General features: G+C 23.2%; 2 protein-coding genes across 2 annotated transcripts; one reads left to right on the top strand and one right to left on the bottom strand.

The window, feature by feature from the left end:
- Positions 1 to 4,660: 4,660 nt before the first annotated feature.
- LOC112596812 (putative RNA polymerase II subunit B1 CTD phosphatase RPAP2 homolog) lies at positions 4,661 to 8,382 on the bottom strand. The gene is made up of 6 exons (XM_025342616.1): positions 8,130 to 8,382; positions 7,948 to 8,065; positions 7,181 to 7,345; positions 6,463 to 6,575; positions 5,458 to 5,557; positions 4,661 to 4,714 (listed from the first exon to the last, which is right to left on the bottom strand). Exons 1-6 carry the CDS (start codon positions 8,180 to 8,182, stop codon positions 4,661 to 4,663), a joined length of 603 nt encoding a protein of 200 aa, XP_025198401.1. The 5' UTR covers positions 8,183 to 8,382.
- An 8,854-nt stretch (positions 8,383 to 17,236) lies between these two features.
- On the top strand, positions 17,237 to 20,359 carry LOC112596759 (putative fatty acyl-CoA reductase CG8306). The gene is made up of 8 exons (XM_025342540.1): positions 17,237 to 17,454; positions 17,530 to 17,784; positions 17,863 to 18,008; positions 18,457 to 18,566; positions 19,051 to 19,249; positions 19,415 to 19,666; positions 19,857 to 20,114; positions 20,175 to 20,359. Exons 1-8 carry the CDS (start codon positions 17,260 to 17,262, stop codon positions 20,311 to 20,313), a joined length of 1,554 nt encoding a protein of 517 aa, XP_025198325.1. The 5' UTR covers positions 17,237 to 17,259; the 3' UTR covers positions 20,314 to 20,359.
- Positions 20,360 to 21,403: the final 1,044 nt, after the last annotated feature.

Here is a 21,403-nt window from a genome sequence, read left to right as displayed (position 1 = left end):
TACTGAAATGGGGTTTCGCTGAATGACAGATAGTACTTAAATACATATTTTAGATAAATTTCAAATTTTAACACTTTCGATACGCGCATGCGCGATACTTTTTAAATGGTACACCATTTTTACATATTCGGATAGAGTATTTTCTAAACAATTTATGTAGCAAAAGTTTTCTAATTACAATATTGGCATATGAAATTTAACGATGAAATTTAATATTTATCGAGATCATCCAACTGAAATATTTAGTGGTACCTCTTAGCGTGAACATACTGTATATTGTAACATTAAATTATTGTGATTGTTTATGGTTATTTAGAAATAATAATACATATATGTAATGAGTCATTATGAGAGCTTCAAATTTCTATGAATAATATATTTATTAAAAATACAAAAAATTAAATAAAATCATTATTTATCGTTCAAGAATCTAATAACTTCGATACAAAATTATACAATACATACAATAACATATTCATGATATTTAAATTAATTTTATGTTATTTTTTGTTTATACTTTATCTATACATTATTACTAAATAAATAACACTTTAATAGTAAAATAAATTACTAAATGAAATTATTAGCATTAACATATGTACCTATATAAAAATAGATTATTAGACCGTCTTCGCTTAAAGTTTTCTAAATATTTTTATTTTTTTTTTAAATTACAGTAGAACTTTGATTATTCGAACCTCCGTTAAACGAACCCTCTATTATCCAAAATATAATTAACGTATCCAAAGGTTAAAACTCATTGAAACATTCGTATCGGTAATTTTTGATCAAATTTGCTAAAAAAATATAATAAACACAATATATTCCTGTTTAAGTAATATATTTCTAATAATTTAATGTAGGTACCTATGTAATCCTAATACAATTTTAATAATAATAACAATAAATATGTAATATAATATATTTAGCTGTGTTTTAAAAATGTGTTTATTGCATTTCTTTTTAAATTTCCAATATCCAAACTTTTACATATCCGAACTAGGTGCGATCACAATTAGTTCGGATAATCGAGTTTCTACTGTATTTACAGACATTTTAAACATTCAATTATTTTTAGTTTTTTTTTTTTTTTTTAATTAATTTATAACACCAATTTTGTTTTTGAATAAAAATTGCTTAAACGTTTAATACAAGATTTTTAAAAGTGGTTCGTATCAAAATTACATAAACACAATTTTTTTTATAGGTAATCCTTTAAAATCAAATTTTTACAATATTCATAAAAAATCTTAAAAACATACAAGTTACATAGTAATTAAAAATGCATTCATTTTTTTCTTTTTACTGTAGTAGATGTCACGAGCCATACATTTTTTTAAACATAATGTGATTATAAAACAATATATTTATAGTAGAGCACAAAATCACAAAGCAAATTATTTTTATAACAAAAATCAGAAGTGGATAAATATTTATTTTACTAATGATTATGCAATGTCGTAAAATTTGAAATTTAAACTTTAACAATATTGTTTTCATTGATTTATTTCTATAGTTTAAGATAGGCAAAATACTTGAAAATTAGTACCTCGATTCTCATGACTAAATATTAGATACCTACATATCTTTAAAGTATCACGATACTTACCGCTTGTGAATTGCGTCCTGTATAAAAAAGTATATAATATTAATTGTGACTTAAGTTTTTCTTGAACACGTCTAATGTATACATACCAATTACTTGTGACATCTACAATTTTTAAAGGCAATATTATTGGTTATTTTAGTATTATCGAAATTTAGGATAAAAAATTATAATTTAATTTTGATTATTTTCTTATGTGAGACGTGTGTTATTTTATTTAGATTATAGATAGATATTAGATACAATATTACTATCGCATTATTATAACGGTTCATTACTTACTACGTGCGTTAGATTTTTTTAAGCCAAGTTTTCAACTTTGATCATGGCGAGTAAAATAAAAACCATGTACAGCGAAAAACAACGTAATTAATATAGGTATTAATGATAAGTACACTTTTCAATTTCAAAAGTACTTAAAAAAATATATTCAATGGTGGTGTTGTAAGAAAACTTACAAGTTTTATATTAAATTAAACCCTGATAATAATATTGGTAGTCAAAAAGTTATAAAACATAATCGTGATGAAGAAAAAGAAAAATTAAGCCACTGAATCATGAAATATACACTATGCACAATCCTAGATTATCAACAAATTTGAAGGGATTTCATATTTAATTAGACAATTTTAACGATTTTTTATTTATGAACCGCAATGAAAACTTTTTATTGATAAGGATACAAATATTTTGTAATTTTCTACTAAATTTTTTTTAATTTTTAAGCAATATTGAAAACATTTTTGTTGATAAAATTTTCAAAGGTTGATTTGTTAGGTGATGCTACTGAGTATCTTCCCACTCTGTAATTTTCCATCATGTTAAACAGTTATCAAAATTACTTATTGTACAAATATTAAAGTTTAGATTGTAAATACCATTTTTTAATAAAAAATAAATAAAAATTTTAATTCACCAAAACCTACTTATTAAAATCTTCACAATTCTTCACAAATTCTCTGAAAAGGTTTTAAACTGATATTTATCCAAAAACAAAACACTCACTTAAACAACTGTATAACTGTCCAAATAAATACAGAACAATTTCTAAGACAAGCAAAGAAAAATGTTCTATTAAAACAAATTAGTAGATTCGAATTCATAAAATAGTTATTTACATAACGGATGATTTATCAAAATTTATGAAAATATTTTTATCACACAATTTTAATCCATTTCAAAACAATACTTTTCTCTAAAAATTATATTTTTACTATTTTTATTAAATTATGCATTTTGAATTTCTTACTTCAAAGTAGATTACTTTACAAGTATAAATATTTTAGCGAGTAATTTACGTGTTAAAATTAATATTTAAAGTTTAGAAGAGCAAAGTAGAGCTTATGTTATGATCAAATGATACAGTGGTAAAATATTATACTCTACAAATTGCTTATCTGATACTCTAAAATTTTATTTTAATTGATTAAATATTCCAAATAATAGTTTGTTTTGAAATATGAAATAGAAAATGTATATTGACATTCACAATAGTAAAAACTTAAAAAATGTTTACAATAAAAATAGAAAAAATATATTTTTCCATAAAAATGCTGTTTTGTAACAACTTTAAATTATATAAAAAAAGATTTTCAAAAACCTTAGTATTTTCTAAAATAAATAATGTTTTACATTAAACGGATTACCAAATACAACATTATTTTAATTTTTAAACTTATAAAGTTGATTATACAATTATAAAATTATTTGTATCCAAATTTATTTATAAAATTAAAAATTATAAAACTTAATATTTTATAATGTATGTTTAAAAAATATAAATTTAAAAATTCAGTATTTTAATTTATTAAATATAAACCAGATATTGAATAACATTAACAAATTTTTACATAATCAGTTTAAATTGTTTTTATTTTAACACATATAGTACACACAAATAATAAATTATAATACATATAAAGGAAAAAAATACTTAGCTATTCTATAAATAGGAATAATATTACACGTTTAATGAGAAGTAATATCCATTTTTGAATATACCTAAAATTTTCTTATACTTTAGTACTTCTAGCCTTAATGTTGTTATTTTTGTATGTTTCTTTGAAGGCACATAATTATTTTCTTTTTCTTTAATTTATATATTACAATGTTTAATTTACATATTAAAATTTTAAAAGTGTTTATCAAAATTTATTAATGTTTTTGAAAACATTTTACTTGCTTAATTTAAAGTAGAAATAAAATATTATTTTTTGAAATTTGGAGGAATAGTTTTGGAGTTATAAGAGTATAAGTTTAGGTGAGTGGATTTATAGACTAACATTTTGCGGGATATCCCTTTACCATTCCACTTTGCTAACCTAAAGTATAATTACTTGTAACTAGAGCTCAGAAGTAATTGCATTGGCATATAATTTTAATTTTTTTTTTTTTTTGCTATTAAATTTATTGCCAAGTAAGCTTAACATTTATTTCACAACTCAACGAATTAGAATATTAAAAGTTTAAATGCATATTTTTGTATATTTAGTGATATAGTAATTTTAAAAGCATATTAATTATATAATTTTGAAAATTTAAAAAACTTTTAAAAAAAAACATTTATAATAATAAAAACAGTGAATAAAAAATAAAATTAATACCTATTTTTAAAGAATATTTGTAATATTAAAAATGCATGCATAATTAGTACTTTTTAAGAGTATTATGTACCAAACCCAACTTATAACTCAAAAACTACTGATCAAAACTTGGAATTTTATGTATCAAAATTTAAATTTAAAAAAAAATAAATATTTTGATCCAGAAAATTAATTTAAATATAAATAAATTAATCAATTTATTAATCACAAAAGCATAAAAAATTTAAAAATTATAACAATAAAAAATTAAAAATAAAACTTCGTTTTATTTTGGCTGTAAACTACGTAAAAAAAATATATAATCAAAAACATTAATGATTTTGAAATAATGAGGGCTTAAAGATAAAATTTATCTTGTATTATAAGACATTAAAATAAAATAAACAGAATTATGTAATTTTTAATGTGCATACTGATATTAATTTTTGGTAGTAATCTGCTTGATCTTTTTTCAATTATTGGATTTCAATGTTAATAAATTCTTAAATTCTTCTTCAATATCAGTCTGTAAATAAAATAAAAAATAAAAACATAATACATTGCAAATCATGATATTAAATTTGACATAGTAAATTGAAGAATAAAAAAATAAATGATAAATTTTTATATTTTTCCTCAAGACTTAACTCATTAAAATTAATGGACTGTGTCCATAATTTTCAATTTTTGTTTATTTATTATCTTTAATTTTATTATACAACTATTATTTATTTATTACATTATTACATTTAATTATAAATTATTAGCAACACTATGTGTGTCTATACATATGATTATATCAGTATTAAATAATAAGTTTAATATAAATTTTATTTTCATTTATTTAATTTAAAAATATAATAAACTACATAATATAACTATATTATTTTTGAAAGCAATTAAACAATATCTGAGTAAATATTTCCAAGAAATATATATTGCTATCTACGCATTTTATTTATTTTTAAATTAAAATCAACATAGAATTGGATATTTTAATTAAAAATCAAAAATGCATACTACATGAAAGTTGTATTCTGACTTCAAATAACCAAATCCTTTTTTTTTATATACATAAAATACTTAAGAAGCATTATGAATTTTCATCAAACACATTTTATTTTCTTGTTAATTTATTATAGTTAATATTAATAGATAACTAAAAATTTAAATTACCAAAAAAAAAAACATAATATATTAAAACCTATAATCTTAATATAATAAAATATGAATAATATTCAAAATAAATAAATATTTTGTTTAAATTACTTTGGTATCATTTGTTGCAGAAACAGTAGTTGTTGGTGTTGATAATTTTATTTGACTATTGTGAATTGAATCCAATGGAGTTTCTTTTTCCATATGTATACTACTAAAAATAATTTTTGTATTTATAATTAGTAATTGTACATATTTGTAATTTACTAATTTACAAGCACTTAAAATGTTATTTTGCTCCTATTTTACTTCTAGGCTGCAAAATTGATTCCTTAATTAGTTCCCCTTGTTATTATTAGTACTATTAGACCAGTGTTTCAGAAAGGGTGTGTCAAGGCACAGTGGTGTAACGTAAGATTTGAAAGGTGTGCCGCGACAACTTGAACTTTTTCTATTAAAAAAACTTTATAAAATGATTATATTTGGAAATTAGATAATATTTATCCAAAGTGTGATCAGAATTATAATAACTAGTAGTAATATGCCGTGGTGAAAAAAAGTATGGAATTCACTGTATTAAACTATCGATAATAAGAATCAAAAATGATATGAAAAATTTTGATTTTATAACAATTATTAAAGCTCATTTATATTATTCTTATAGCATTGACTGACAAATAAACTTAATATTTATCATCTCATTATAAAAATGGATTCTTTTTTAAAATCTTATATTAAAATTTCCACAATGATACTCAATGGTATGATTAAGTTTAATTAAATGTTATGCATATTAAAAAAATTTACCCCAATCCCTCCCAAGTCATTATTATTTAGCTTATTTTTTTAGTGCCTTCCTTTCACTCTAGAAAATAAAAAGTATTTTTTATCTTTGTAGTAATAATATAACTTGTAATTTACCAATTAACGATTTACTACTTGTGTAAATATAAACCTATTTTTTACATTTTAACAATGAACTTGATTTTTATCAAATCATTATAATATTGTTATTATTAGTTTTGTAAAGAACCCGATACCGGTACTATTATAATGACTACAATACCACTAATATATACTTTGTTTAAACCACAATAATATTGATTATCAACTTACTTTAATAATTTAAATTTTGGTACTGTATCTTTATCACGTAACCACAGTGGTGTAGTTAATAGTTGTTTTTGTAAATATTGTGAACTTTTATAACATGTATTGGAGCAAAATTTCTAAAACAAACAAAAATGATTACTCAAAGTAAATTAATTTTCATAATTTTTAGTTACGCAGAGAATGCATGGATCTTTCCATAGTTTCAAAACCATGAACAAAAATAAAAATGCAAATACATATTATTACAAGATATTATTGTTGGTCATTTCTATTTCATAATATTTTTATTGGAATACATTTTTTACACACACAATTAAAAATATAAAATAATTAATTCAATAAGAAAAAAAAATCATTGACGTATTTTTTTAAATTTCTTATAAATTATGTTAGTATATTATAGTACATACATCGATTTTACAATTAATTCAATAACTACACATAATCATAGATTATATAAATTGAATTGTTAACTTTTAAATATAATTGAATAACATTTTGTAAGAGTGGAACTTAATTTTAATTATTATATTAAAATTAATTCAAATCATTATGTTTAAACTAGTTCTAAACACTAAAATTCAACAAACTCTGTACCTACAAATTAGTTTAAACAAAAAATTTTGAAAATTACAAGACATTGTTTTTTAAGAATAAAAGAATAACAAACAATAATAATAGAATAAAGTAACTTTAAAAATAATAATTTTACTATAAATACCTTCCTTTCTGTGATGTCAAACACCTTAGTAAGAGCTAATGATATTTTATACTTTTGATTTGGTATGTCTGTCAATTTTTTATCACACATAACATATCCACATTGTTTTAAAATAAATCTTTCCTCTACTACATCTTCATAGTGGCAAGCATTAATTGAACACAGCTAAAAAAATTTAAATAATAAGCAAATTTATATTCAAACTTAATTAATTAAGATTATTATCTTTGTAAAGGACATACATATATAGTATATCTATAAAATTTAATTTAATTAGAAATATAAAAATATACAATTGTATGAAATATAAAATTTAAAAGTCTTGCTAAGTATCACAAATTTGTTGACAATATTGTTTTGACTCATTTTAATAAGCCTTTGAACTTTAGATACCTGTTAAACTTGAAATTATATTATAAAATTAATTATAATACTTAAGCTGCCTTGCTAAAAAAGAATGTCATAATTTGAAAAAAAAAATCTTTAAATGAGATGATAGACTCTCACGTGTAATATTTATAATTTTACTTGTTTTTTTAAGTATGCCGTAACTATGATTATTTCAACAAAAATGTATACTTATAAGAAGAAAAGATTACCATTATTGAAATCAAATAATAATGGTGTTTAATAAAAACATAGCAATAAATATTTGCTAAAAGAGATTGCCGTACATTTTATTTTAAGTACTATATTTTAAGATAAAATTACTTTTACAAACATTAGGTACAATATCAATCTTTAATTATATAATCTTATAATACTACCTTATTTAACAAGTCAGGTTCTTCCAATCCACCATCAATTAACTCAACAACAATATCTAATGCTTTTTTCTCACATTCTTTTTTTATTTTTAAACTTTCAATTAATTTTTTTGATGACCTAAAAATATAACAAAACATAGCATTAAAAATTATTTAAATAAATAAATCATAAATAAACTTACGGTGCTCTTTTCTTTTTTGAATTTGTAATATTTGATTTTTTGAAATTATCCATAATGAAAAGGTACAGCGATACGTTGCGTTATCACCACTTACAAACAGTCTGTTATCAACACAAATTATTTTATTTTGTATTCTGCATTTTTCTAATATTATGTTTACTTATGTTTAACACACAAAATGGAATAATAAACGAATTATTGTGGTTTAATATCAAAAGCACAGTTAAAGTAGTTGCACAACTGTTATCAAAAGTACAGAAATCTGAGCATGTGCATTTATTATTTAATAAAGATAAGATATCATGTTTGTAAATAATCATGTGATTAATCCACAGCATCATAGAGATAACAATATGATAAATCAGTTGACGAAATATCATTATTATACGTTTTAATATAAAATGTCGTCTAAATTTGAAGTTCAAATGTTCATAAAAATTAAATATGATTTTACGGTAATCTATTTTTTTTTTAATTGCAATCAGAGTAAATTATGAAGAACCTTGTATTAAATTTCAAACAGTTTTAAATAAAATTTAAAATTATATCATACATAAAAAGTCTAACATTTTATATAAGGATTTAAACGTATAAACTAGGTAAAACAATTATAGAAAATAATTAAAATATTTTAAAAACTATATTTAGTAAAAGCTAATATAAATATTTTGGTAATTTTTAAGTCTCTATGGTTATAACTTATAACAAATTACAACAAAAAACAAATTAGTTTGGTCAAAAATTATTTTTTGTTTTTATTTTCTCGATTATTTTAAAAAATAGTGAGCATTTTTAATTTTAACCTTTTTAAAATAATTGAATTCAATTTAGGAAAAAAAACTCTAAACATTTTTTTCTACCTTCTATAAGAAGTAAATACCTAATCTTTCATAAAAAACACTATTATTTCATGAAAACTATAGCATACCTATATCTAATCTATGCATCGTTTCGATCAGAATCCAAATTAAAGTGGAAAATATTAATATAAACTCTTATACTATACATTTGTACAAATAAACATATGTATTTTAATTTCTAAATAAAATTGTCAATTGATTTGTGATGATAAATCTAATTTTATAAAACTTTTACTACATATATTTTAGAAAGTTTAAATAATTTAAACCACAAATTTTTTATTGTCTTCGTTGACATACATTTTAATTAACTATGAACTCTAAATCAACATTTATAAAAAATAATAATAAATGGTTTTTTGAAAATATACTTTTTAACATCAATAATACTAAATTTTACCTTTTTAATCGATACTATTTTAATTTCTGAATAAATTTGTTCTGTCTCAAATCCTACAAATATACGGGGATATTAAAAAAAAAATCTTATAGTACATATTGGTTTTACAATGCTTTTTATGTTGTTTTTTATGCAAATGTTTGATAATAGAAAAATAAAAATAGAGGAAAAAACAAATTTTCAATAAAATCAGTTTTATGTTTTTGTTGTAATTTAAAAATGAATGACTGTTGGACTTCAATTTTTCCGCAAAATGTAAATGTTCATATTAGCATATTTTACTAGATATAAAATAATTCAAAAATATTTTAGCTCTTTTAATGTTAAATTGGAGATTATTTTTTTCAATTGTTAAGTTATATAATTTTTATTCATAAGTAAAAATCCTATTGAAAATGTAATACAAAGTTCCTCGTAAGTTATTCTCACAGGAAATAAAAAATACCGAATATTTCACACTATTTTTTTTATATGTACCTACAAAAAATTGCAAACTATTTTGTAATTTAATACATAACAGTAATCTACTCTTCAATGATGAAAAACACTCCAATCCAACTATAAAGGTATACAAGCAGTAGTGAAGTAAAGATTAATGTAGGCAACTTTTTAATTAAGTATATACCTATGTGTGCTGTTTGAATATTTGCGTGATAAAATACATCAAGTGCTTATTGTGTGTGACTGTACTACTTTATTGTAATTTTTAAAAGAAAAGGTGCAGTTAAAACTTCTCATGGTCGACACAAAATGGATATCATTTATTTTGTTTTTTCATTGTCTTAATGATATATTAATCTTATATTAATTGAATCGACTGAATTGGGTAGTATTTTTAAAACCAAATTTAAATTTGTCCTAAATTTCATTTAAAAATAATTTTTTTAATTTTAAAGTTAATTTTATGTGTTAAATAAAATTCAAACCAAAAAAATTGAAAATTAATTTTCATTTAACTTTCATTAAATATTTATTTAAATTCATTTAAATATATTTCATTAGTTATTTAACTTATATCCAATTAATAAAATATAGGTAGTCAATATAATAAATAAGTATATGATATACGCATATTTTTATAGAAACTATAGACTGGAGAGCAGAGTCGATATCACTTATGAGAACAAAGAAATCTTAATATTATTAAATTTTAATACTCGGAGTTTATACATGCTCATAACTCGTTTAAATATTAAAATATTGTTTGAAGCCAACAAGAAAACACAAATAATGTTCTTACCTTTGAGTTTGATAATAAACCAATTCATTCTAATATTTAAATTAATACAAAACTACAGAACCTAATGAATCTGTATAAACATTTATATGTTAGTAAGATGGAGATACTAGATGTGGGTAAGACGTCCTTTTGGATAAGTCGAAAACAACCTAATTATTTTAAAATATATAATACCTTAAAAATAGTAAAATATATTTAAATATGTCCATAAAATTATAATCTAAATATATACTTCCTATATTTGATTCCTTACCTACGTATTATTATCGATATTATCTATTATACTTATAGTTATAATAGACACTACTGATAGTATACCTACTCTTTTTCAAACACTGTATAGGTACAATATATACATTTTTTTCAGTATATTTATTCCTTTTTATTTATAGTATATACCTAAAGTATTCATTATTTTTAGTTTTTATTGATGTTCCTTGATACTATTACTAAGTCTTATGTATTTTTATCAGTCTAATTCATATATAAAGTCTAAATATGAAATAAGTACATTGTACATAAATACATAATATCAAAATAAAATCAAAATTGTTATAATAAGTGCTTTAAATAGCAAAATCAAATTTCCAAAAAATCTAATTTATTTACTTTGTAAAAGTTTCAGCAAGTTTTGAATATTATTTTAAAAATGTTTAATTTTTAACACTTGTGTTTTTTTAACAAATAATTTACCTATTCTCCCATTTAAAAATATTGAGTTTCTATGATTAATTACTGAGAAATAAATTGTAGATTTGAACTATTCTGGCTTTTATGTGTCACTTCTATATAGTTATAAACATATTACATTACCTAATCTAGTTATAATAAAATACATAGTCATGCAGTATAGGTACTCAAATTAATTACGACAAATATTTAAATTTGAGAATATATTATTTTATTATGTTTAATTTAAATTGTATTATATAATAATAATTGTATAATTAATGCAATCTCTTTATAATCAAAATAATGCATAAACTCAAATCAACATAATAGAATAGTATCTACGACCTTCTTATAAAATGTAATACATTAACGCGCGGTGAGAAATGGTAATTACTAATTAATAACTAAACAATAAGTAAACTTAGAAGGTAGCTATAGAAATTCATATACGTTACACAATATAAAAAATTTAATGACTCTCACTTTTTTTTATAATTTTAGTTAGTTTTTCGTTAATTTCTATAGTAAACAATTGATATAATAATCAATTATATTGACTACCGAAAACGGGAACCATCATTGACAGTCTTTGTCGAGTATGAACTATAGTATCTAAATTATCTAAAACCTAGGTACTTTAAATGATTGGTTACACAAACTCAATAATATTAATATAACAATGTATCAAAAATCAAAACTATTTTGCATCTGCTGAGCTATAAATTTATAATCTTTTATTGGCGTCTCTAAAAGTCACATGTACGAGTACCTACATAGAAACCTAATATCAAAACTCAGAATAGATTTGTAAAAACGTCTGTCGATATCAAAGTATAAAATAATACTTATTATCGTTATTTTATAAGATATTTACAGACTAGTGAAATAAGATTTTGTTAGAAACCTACCAATATTATGATCAATATCTACAAGGCTACGACTGTAACTACCTATTAGAAAAACTGTGTTATATGATAATTATGACCACGTACTTATATCTAAGTAGAATATTTCGAGGTCATAATAATCGGCATTGAAACTAGTAATTATTTGTTTGTAAAAATATTACACCTTAAAACTTAGTAAATAGAAAATTTGGTTATATTTTTTAAACCTACCTATCTAGTTAATAAATTAAAGTATTAGAAAAAAAAAAGAACCAACATAAAGATACACAGCTAGTAATCAATGCCTACTAGTTATAGGTATTTAATATTTTTAATAATTGCCATACTATCTGTAAGTAGTACCAGCGTATCACCAACGACCAACACTAAGACTAAATATTAAAATATTTGTAAAATATTCACCTACCGGCTACCCACAACCCACGAACTTGATGTGTGCTATGCTTATTACAAGATAGAAGTTCAAATATTTCAATAGAACACTCGAAACAGGTAACGGCCTGAATTGCTTAGTCCTCGACCAACTCATAAAAATATCAAACAATAGACATCATCATTATACAATATGTCTACATCAACATTATACACGAGTACCAGCTACATATATATTCTGTTGGTACCTAAAATATATTCCCTACTGCTAATTACCTAACAGTTTGGTTCATTAAAAAATTGAATTCGTTCACGTTCACATTCTCTGAAAAAATAACTACATTCATTTAAATTGTTTTATTTTATTTTTATAAGACACTTACCTGCAACCAATATAAAAACCCATAAATATATAGGAATTAACCCAAAAATAATAATTAACACTTTAGATTCTAAAATTTAGAGCATAAAAATATATTAAGTATTTAAATTATATTTTTAATATATTAATTATATGTTATTTAAATTAAATAGATTTATTAATAATAAAATTAAGCATATACAAGGCACGCAGACGAAAGACGAAGCTAGGTCGGCTTACCTCCACAGTTTTTTTTAAAAAAAAAACAACTTTTCGACTAAAGACTTCAATTTAGGTTAAATAGAAAAAAAAAATTCAAATTTAATTTTTATTACATCTAATTGAGACTATTATTTGAATGTTGAAACAAAAAAATTGAATATGTACATGATAAATAAATAATTCATATTTTAATTTGATACGTTTTTAAAACTTTATTAAATAAAAATAAAAACAATTTGCATCCTTATGTTATTATAACGTTATATAAAATACAATTGTAGATAACACATATGTTTATAATCAGGGCTCGAGACTTCTAGCATTTGCATATTTATTTATAGTACATTAAAATATAGCAGAGTAAGCTACAAATTCGTTTCATACTAAAATGAACGCAGCTTTAAAAGTTTTTAGTGCATATTTTTGCATATTTAAGTGTTTTTGCATTATTTTTGCTATTTTTATAAGTATCATGCTATTTTTGCCTATAATTTGTTAATCTGAAAAAAATTAAGTTGTTTTGATGTTTGTACCTAGTCAACGGTAAGTGTCGCTTTATTAAATTCCTATTTTACAAAAGTAAATGTAAAAATGTATAAAGCCGCGTTTACATTAGGACTATTTAGTGTGGACGCCAATTCGGTCTGAAAACTATTTTGTTCGTTTGTTCGCTTTTATAATGTAAACGCGGCTTTACACAGCAAATAGGTTCACCTAATGTAAGTTTATCGGCGATAATTTGAGCACAATTCGTTCTATTTTTGAATTACTCGACAATGACGATGCAGTCAGCATCAAAGTAGCAAAAAAATATATCAATAAAAACGGAATAGACGCAGATCTTATTTTCATAAAATCAAATTTTTTATCTCTTACTACATCTTTAAAAAAATTACAAACACAAGGGTTGTTATTGTCTGACTATATTGAAATTATTAACGATGTGGAAAAATCATTTGAAACTCTACGAGGTCCAATAGGATTGAAAATACAGTCAAAATTAAAATGTGTTTTAGAAAAAAATAATGGTCTATTACTTTTGAAAAAAATGTCCAGCATTTTATTGGGTATAAGAGACATCGGAGAATTAGATGGGTTACCAGATGATATTTCTAGTAGTGATGTTCCATACTTAAAGTTCGCCACTATCACATCGGTCGACGTAGAACGTACATTTTCAACGTACAAAACATTTCTGACCAATAATAGGAGATCGTTCAAATTTGAAAATATTCACAAACATATAATTATACAATGCAATTTTCAAGGTATAAACTAAAATTTATAATTTATAATATTTACTTACTTACTGATTTATTAAATTTATCTAATTATTATGTTTACAGAATAAAGAAATTATACATGTACAACAATGGTCGATAAAAAGAACAATCGATTTTTTTTAGAATTATAGATTATAAATAAATATTTTTAGAATTAGAATTAAACAAAATAATTTTTTTATTGAGCATATTATAGTGCATATTTTACCATTTTTTAAGTCATATTATAGCGCATATTTCATAGTTTTTTAGTGCTAGAAGTCTCGAGCCCTGTTTATAATATTTAGTTTTAGTCATATTATGAATACTTATAAGTTATAAATAAATAAAAATTACCTTTATGTTTTATTGAAATTCAAAACATCTTATTTTGCTATAATAAAAAATTAAGTTTTCAAAAATTATTTAGTCTATGGCGTAGTGATGACACTACGACAGTGATGTCATTACTTATATAATACATTCCTCCCCTGTACTAAATAACTTTTCTACAAAGGCACTAGAGAGTAAACCAGTATTCAACTAAATAAATTTAGATACAAATTTAGAAATTACAAAAATACTTTTTAAATCAATAGTTTTATTATTTAAGAAATTTAAAAGTTCTTGATTTGAATTTATTTTTCATTATAATAATAACTTAAAATAGGATACAGATCACAGTTGTAAATACTGTAGTACCTACATTACAGTATTACTATTACACTATTACATAATTTTCTTACGTGCATATTCTGTGCGTTGCTGTCGTTTTGTAATACCCAGTAATTATACCTAAATTTGATGGAACGAATGATAAACGATAAAGCCTTATCGTAAAATACTACTTACAACACTATAAAAAAATAATCGCCTAAAGGTCGATTCACACTATAAGTAACGTCAACGTCACGTTACGTCGATTAGGAGGTATTTATTATAAATTCGTAGCATTACATCATATTAATATTGTAATGTTGTTGTTGTTGCTGTTGCTGTATAGGTATTAAAGCTCGTTAGAATTTCCCGTATTTAATTTTTACAATTTGTAATCATATAAATATAAATACAGGCAATAGTAAAATATGTAAATACATATATTTTTTTAATAGTTTAAAAATTAAAATATCTAAATTAATATAGCTCAACGATTACAACTATACACAATATAATTATATAAATAAAAAAAAACAACTACAAACAATATTACAAATAATGTATATAGTATAATAGAAAAATATTACTAACTAATAAGTAATATTCAATATTAATAAAAATATTTATGAAATGGTAAATAAATATAAATCTGAACGTCCTAAAAATCGTTCAAATTCATTAAAAATTCAAACGTCGTTCACGTTCGTGTTTTATTTGAAAAAAAATTAATGACGTTTATTAAAATATATGGACGTACGTGTACGAACCGACGTTCTTTTCAAACACTGGATATCGTTATACAGCCTGCAAATTTCGAAAATGCATATTTTATAATAATTTAATAGGTACGGCCGATATTCAATAGGTTGATACCCTCTGTAAATGTCAATTAGACGTGTGCGCAGCGCGTGTATACGGTTTCACTTAATTTCTCTGGAGAAATTTTGCCGGTGGCTTATCGATTTTGTTTGTTTCTGTTATCGCAGAAGCGTTATCATCGCGGACTTCGTGTTTTGTTGATGCGATTTGTGATGTACATATACGGGAGTACAGGACACACGCGGACTTACTCGTCACTTGTTAGCTGTTACTAAGCAAATTTTTAATTCCTCGTTGGACACTCGTCGTTTTGCACGCAGCCCGCTGCCATGTAAGTACATCACATAAATAGATTATACCTTGCCGTCTATTTCGTTTCTCCAAACATATTATTTATATTAGGTATTATATTATCCGATCGTTTCCCGTTCGCTCACAGACGATCAGTTCACAAGTTCCCCTCCCACCGTGATTCGATCGGCGTCTACGCTATACGGAAATGTATGCGTGTCTGCTTGTCTGCTTGTTTAAAACACCTCTGTACAGAACACTAGCTGTTATCGAAATGATACGTTTTATGTCATAAATCTGAACCCGTTGAAATTGAATTTTACCTATTTTAAATTTTTGTGAACGTTTTTGATGTTTCGTGCACAAATATTCGTACGCTGTGATTGCTTCATTATGATAATAATAATCATCATGATGACAGTCGACACTCGACAGCGGGCGCCTGCTCGTCTAATTATTATTAATCACAATTTACAAACAAACCACGGTTTACCCATACCGCTCTTTCACCTCCTTCGCCCCACCACTAAACGCCCAACGCTACACAAAATTTCCCGCAGCAGTAGGCAAATGAAAGTATGATTTGTTGACGAAGTTATTATTACTCTAGATGCACCGTATACGAGTTTTTCTCTATCCTATTGACCCTAAACTACACGGTAAAAACCGGTTTTTTTTCGTCCATCATTGTTCTAGTCATAATAATATTCTTTTTTTTTCATATTTTATTCAGTTAATGGTTCTGATAGTGTTGGCATATCGCAACATCTATCGTTGTTAGCTTTTATTCAATTTTCTACCGTCGGCATAACAGTATCAAATTTTTGTTAATATTGTACTATTCAACCGTAAGTGGCTTAACAGTGAATACACATTTAATAATGACTTACATAAACTTAGCGTTTTATACCCGATGATAGTATAAACCATGACTAAAATACTAATGTTTTACATGATTTAACAATACCTTACACATTTATTTTTTTCATGTTGTCATCAGTATTTTTTTTTTCTAGTAAATTTTAAACTTCATTTTTGAATTGAAGAAATATTTCTATTTGGCACAATGGCATACCAAACAATAAAATCTTTTTATACAAATAAAAATATATTTCTAACTGGTGGTTCTGGATTTGTTGGAGTTTCTTACATAGAAAAAGTACTCAGAAGCATGCCAGATGTTGGGAATATATTCATTTTACTTCGTCCACGGAAAGGACAAGGCATCGAAGAAAGATTGGATACTATTAAAAACAATTCGGTAACATTTAATTGATAAATATATTTTTTTATTTGTATAAAATATATTTTACATTTTTTATTACTATGTTATTAGGTATTTGATATTATTAAAAATTCTGAGGGTTCTGATGTACTATTAAACAAAATAAAACCTGTATGTGGAGATATTTCTGAGGAAAAATTAGGATTATCTGATGACGATTATAAAATGTTATGTGACCATGTCAATATCGTAGTTCATTGTGCAGCCACATTAGATTTTGAAACGGACCTCAAAACAGCTGTAATTATCAACTTAATGGGTACCAAGAGTATAGTAGAACTAAGCAAACAAATAAAAAACCTTCAAGTAAAGATGACATTATTTTATTGTTGAATACTAAATAATAATATTAAAACAAATTTTTAATGTTTTTTTTTTTTTTAGTGTTTATTGCATGTGTCTAGTGCCTATGTTAATAGTAATAAAAATTATGCAATGGAAAAAATTTATGATGCACCAGCAAATTATAATGATATCATTAATTATACTCTAACTATGGACAGCGACAAATTAAACAGCTCTGCTGAAAAGTTAGTAATTAAGTTAATTATCTATAAAACTTAAGTTATATACATAAATTCAATATTTAACAGTTTTATCATGAACACCTTAATGCAAATAACGATTTTTGAAAAAATTTAAAAACTATAATAATTTACAGTTATTTACAATGATTTTATTTGCTGTCTCTGACTTTTATACAATTAATAGATGCGCATCACACTGGTAATGGTCAAAAATTAGTAATTTAGTATCAACTAGTATTTACTACAATAGATAAAATATAAATATAAAAAAAACTTAAAATCAATACTTTTATTAACTTATTTTGTGTGGGTGTCATGGGTGGAATAGTGAAATATTAAACAATAATAATCTATAAAATACCTTCAGATTTTCTTGTATAAAAATTATTTAAGTAAATTATTTTTATTTTTTAACTGTCTTATTACTCTTGTTTAATTTTTACATGTTTAGGATAATGGGAGATCATATCAATACATATACATTCACTAAGGCTTTGGCTGAGCATGTTGTTAATGATGCCAAAAATATTATTCGCACTTGTATAGTACGGCCAAGCATGAGTATGTAAAATACGAACAAATATGAAAATTATATTATAGTTGTTACACGGGTTTAAGGGTTAATATTTTGTATAGTTATAAGAAAAATGTTTTTCAAAATCACAAATGTATTGATATTAATTATGAAATAATGATTGCACACAATTTAAGTATAAGCACTTATAAAAATCCAGTTTATTTTTAAATTTAATGATTTTTCTTTGTTTATATCATGACGTAATGCACAATGATCAACATTTTAATGTAAAATAAAATAACTTGTTATTTCATAATTTCATATTAAAATATAAAATTGTATATTGTGTGTATATAAAATACAAATTTTAGTAAAATCTTGGTTAAGTCATGATTAATACTATTAAGTTTTTAATTATTAATGAAAGTATATTGTGATTGAAAATAAATACTATTAATGTATGTATTATATTATACTGTACAAAATATTTACTAATTATTAGAACAATAAAAATAATTTATTTCATAGTTGTTGCTTCGTGGAAAGAACCTGTTGAAGGCTGGACAGTATCAAAAAATGGTCCACAAGGATTTATAATGGGTGCTTCAAAGGGTGTAGTTAGGCGTTTACCAGTAAATCAGTCTTTAATATATGATTATATACCTGTAGATGTGGTAATAAATACAATTATTGCTGGTACATGGTTTAGTGCTCAATTGCCAGAGAGGTAAATTATACATGATAACAATATAATATAATATAATATATATATATATATATGTTGTGTGTGTGTATTTTATTTTAATAGTTTATTGTACAGATTTTAATTTAATTATTTATTTAAAAAATTATCATTTTCGTTAATGTATGCAATTATATTATTTTATTGTAGTACACCGACTGTAGATGGACAAACACCAATATTTCATTCTACAACTAGCACATGCAATCCATTCCGTTGGAAAGATATTTCATCAATATTAACAGACACTTTACACAAGTATCCTATTCGTGGTGCTGTTTGGTATCCAAATATAAAATTTTTGCCAAATTTATTCATGTATTGGATTTCTTCAGCTATTTTTCATTTCATTCCAGCCTATATATTAGATTTTGTTACCAAAATCTCAGGTGGAAGACCAATGTGAGTATATTTTGTTCAATATGATTTAATGTATTTTAGTAACATAATTTAGCATATAAATAAATATATTGTCAATAGACAATGGTTTTTATTCAAATATATGCATAATCATTTTTCTAATTTATTTTACGTTTTACCACACATACTTCATGGTTTTAAATGGTTATATTTTGATGTTATAATTTATTAGTCTTGTACGACTACATAAAAACGTGAACCGATCACTCAGTAAACTTTCACCATTTATATTTAATGAATGGAAATTTGATAATGCTCGAACACTTCGTCTACAAGAAGAACTGAGTGTGGATGATCAATCTGTATTTTACATTGATCCTACACCCTTAAATTGGCGTCCATATTTTATAAATCTCACGATAGGTGTACGAAAATATTTACACAAAGAAAGTGATAAAACAATGAAACAAGCATTGAAGAAAGATTTCTTGTAAGTACTTGAGTGATATATTTAATTTAATTTAATTTTCATTTAACATATATTTTACAGTTTATTCATTGCAAACAGTGGAGTTCAGTTATCAGTAGTGATTGGAATATGGTATCTATCTTCATTCATAACTGGTACGCCAATATTAGCCAATTTTTGGGCTCCATTAATTGCTATTATTTTTGGATATTTTTTTTAAGTTCTTTAATTGAAATAATAGTAATTAATAATTTTTAATATGAATTGGCATTAGTTAGTAATTTCAAAATTATGCTATAATTATATTTAATGAATAGTTTTATATTTATTTATGATTATATTAATTAATTCAGTATTATATTATTAATTTTTTACTTTTATAGTACTGATATTTTAAATTATTTTATTCTATTCATACTCACTATTCTTGAAGTAATAAATTTAAGTCGGTTTTTGCTATGTTATTATTTTTTTTTTTTTTTTTAATCATTTAAACTAAAATAAACATGTAATAAGATCTATGTTTTGTGTTCGTTATCCTTTTCCATTTATTTATATTTCATTTTTCTAATGATAAGTAGTGAGAATAGTTTGATTATATTTAATAGTATTTTCAGATATTTAAATACTTAATTATCAGTTATAAAACTTAATAAAATTATTCAAGAAATGGACAAGAGATAGACTTCAAAACAAAAAATAATCCTAAGCCGTTTTCAAATACTTGACTAAGTTTTTTTTAAATTACTAAAAGTTGTCCTGTTAACGGTGATACTAATAGAACCAGTCATTGAAAATCTGTATCCTGTTGTGTTAGATTACCCTTATTTACTTGTTGTACAAGAAAATTAAAAGTAAAAACTATAAATTTTTAATTCTAATATGGTTTGAATTTACAAATTTAGATTTAAAATAATAAATACATTTTTATTTAATTAATTAATTTTTCTTGGTACCTACTAAATACTTTATAAACAAGCGTGAAAATAAAACACATATTATGACAGTAATATTTCAGTTTTCTTGTGCATTAAACATTTAAATATTCAAGTTTTGAATTAAAATAGAAAAAAAATTATTATGGACTCGTTTATAAAGAAATAATATTATAAATTACAATTTCAAAAGTTGAGTTTTTTTAGTCTGGTTTTATAATTATTTTAAATCCATCTCTAAAAACTATTTAACTATTTTGAGTAATTTATAAGTTATTTTTCTTAGGTTGACTGATGGCAAGTTTTTATAACATTAAAGTTAAACTTGCTCTTCTGATAAAACAAACTATACTCTGAACATTATTTTTTTTTATG

This window comes from Melanaphis sacchari, unplaced genomic scaffold (assembly GCF_002803265.2).
Source record: "Melanaphis sacchari strain LSU unplaced genomic scaffold, SCAv2.0 Contig34_pilon_pilon, whole genome shotgun sequence".
In the NCBI taxonomy this organism is placed as follows: domain Eukaryota; kingdom Metazoa; phylum Arthropoda; class Insecta; order Hemiptera; family Aphididae; genus Melanaphis; species Melanaphis sacchari.
Note: the sequence above shows the minus strand (reverse complement) of the source record. Positions and strands in the feature narration are given on the sequence as shown.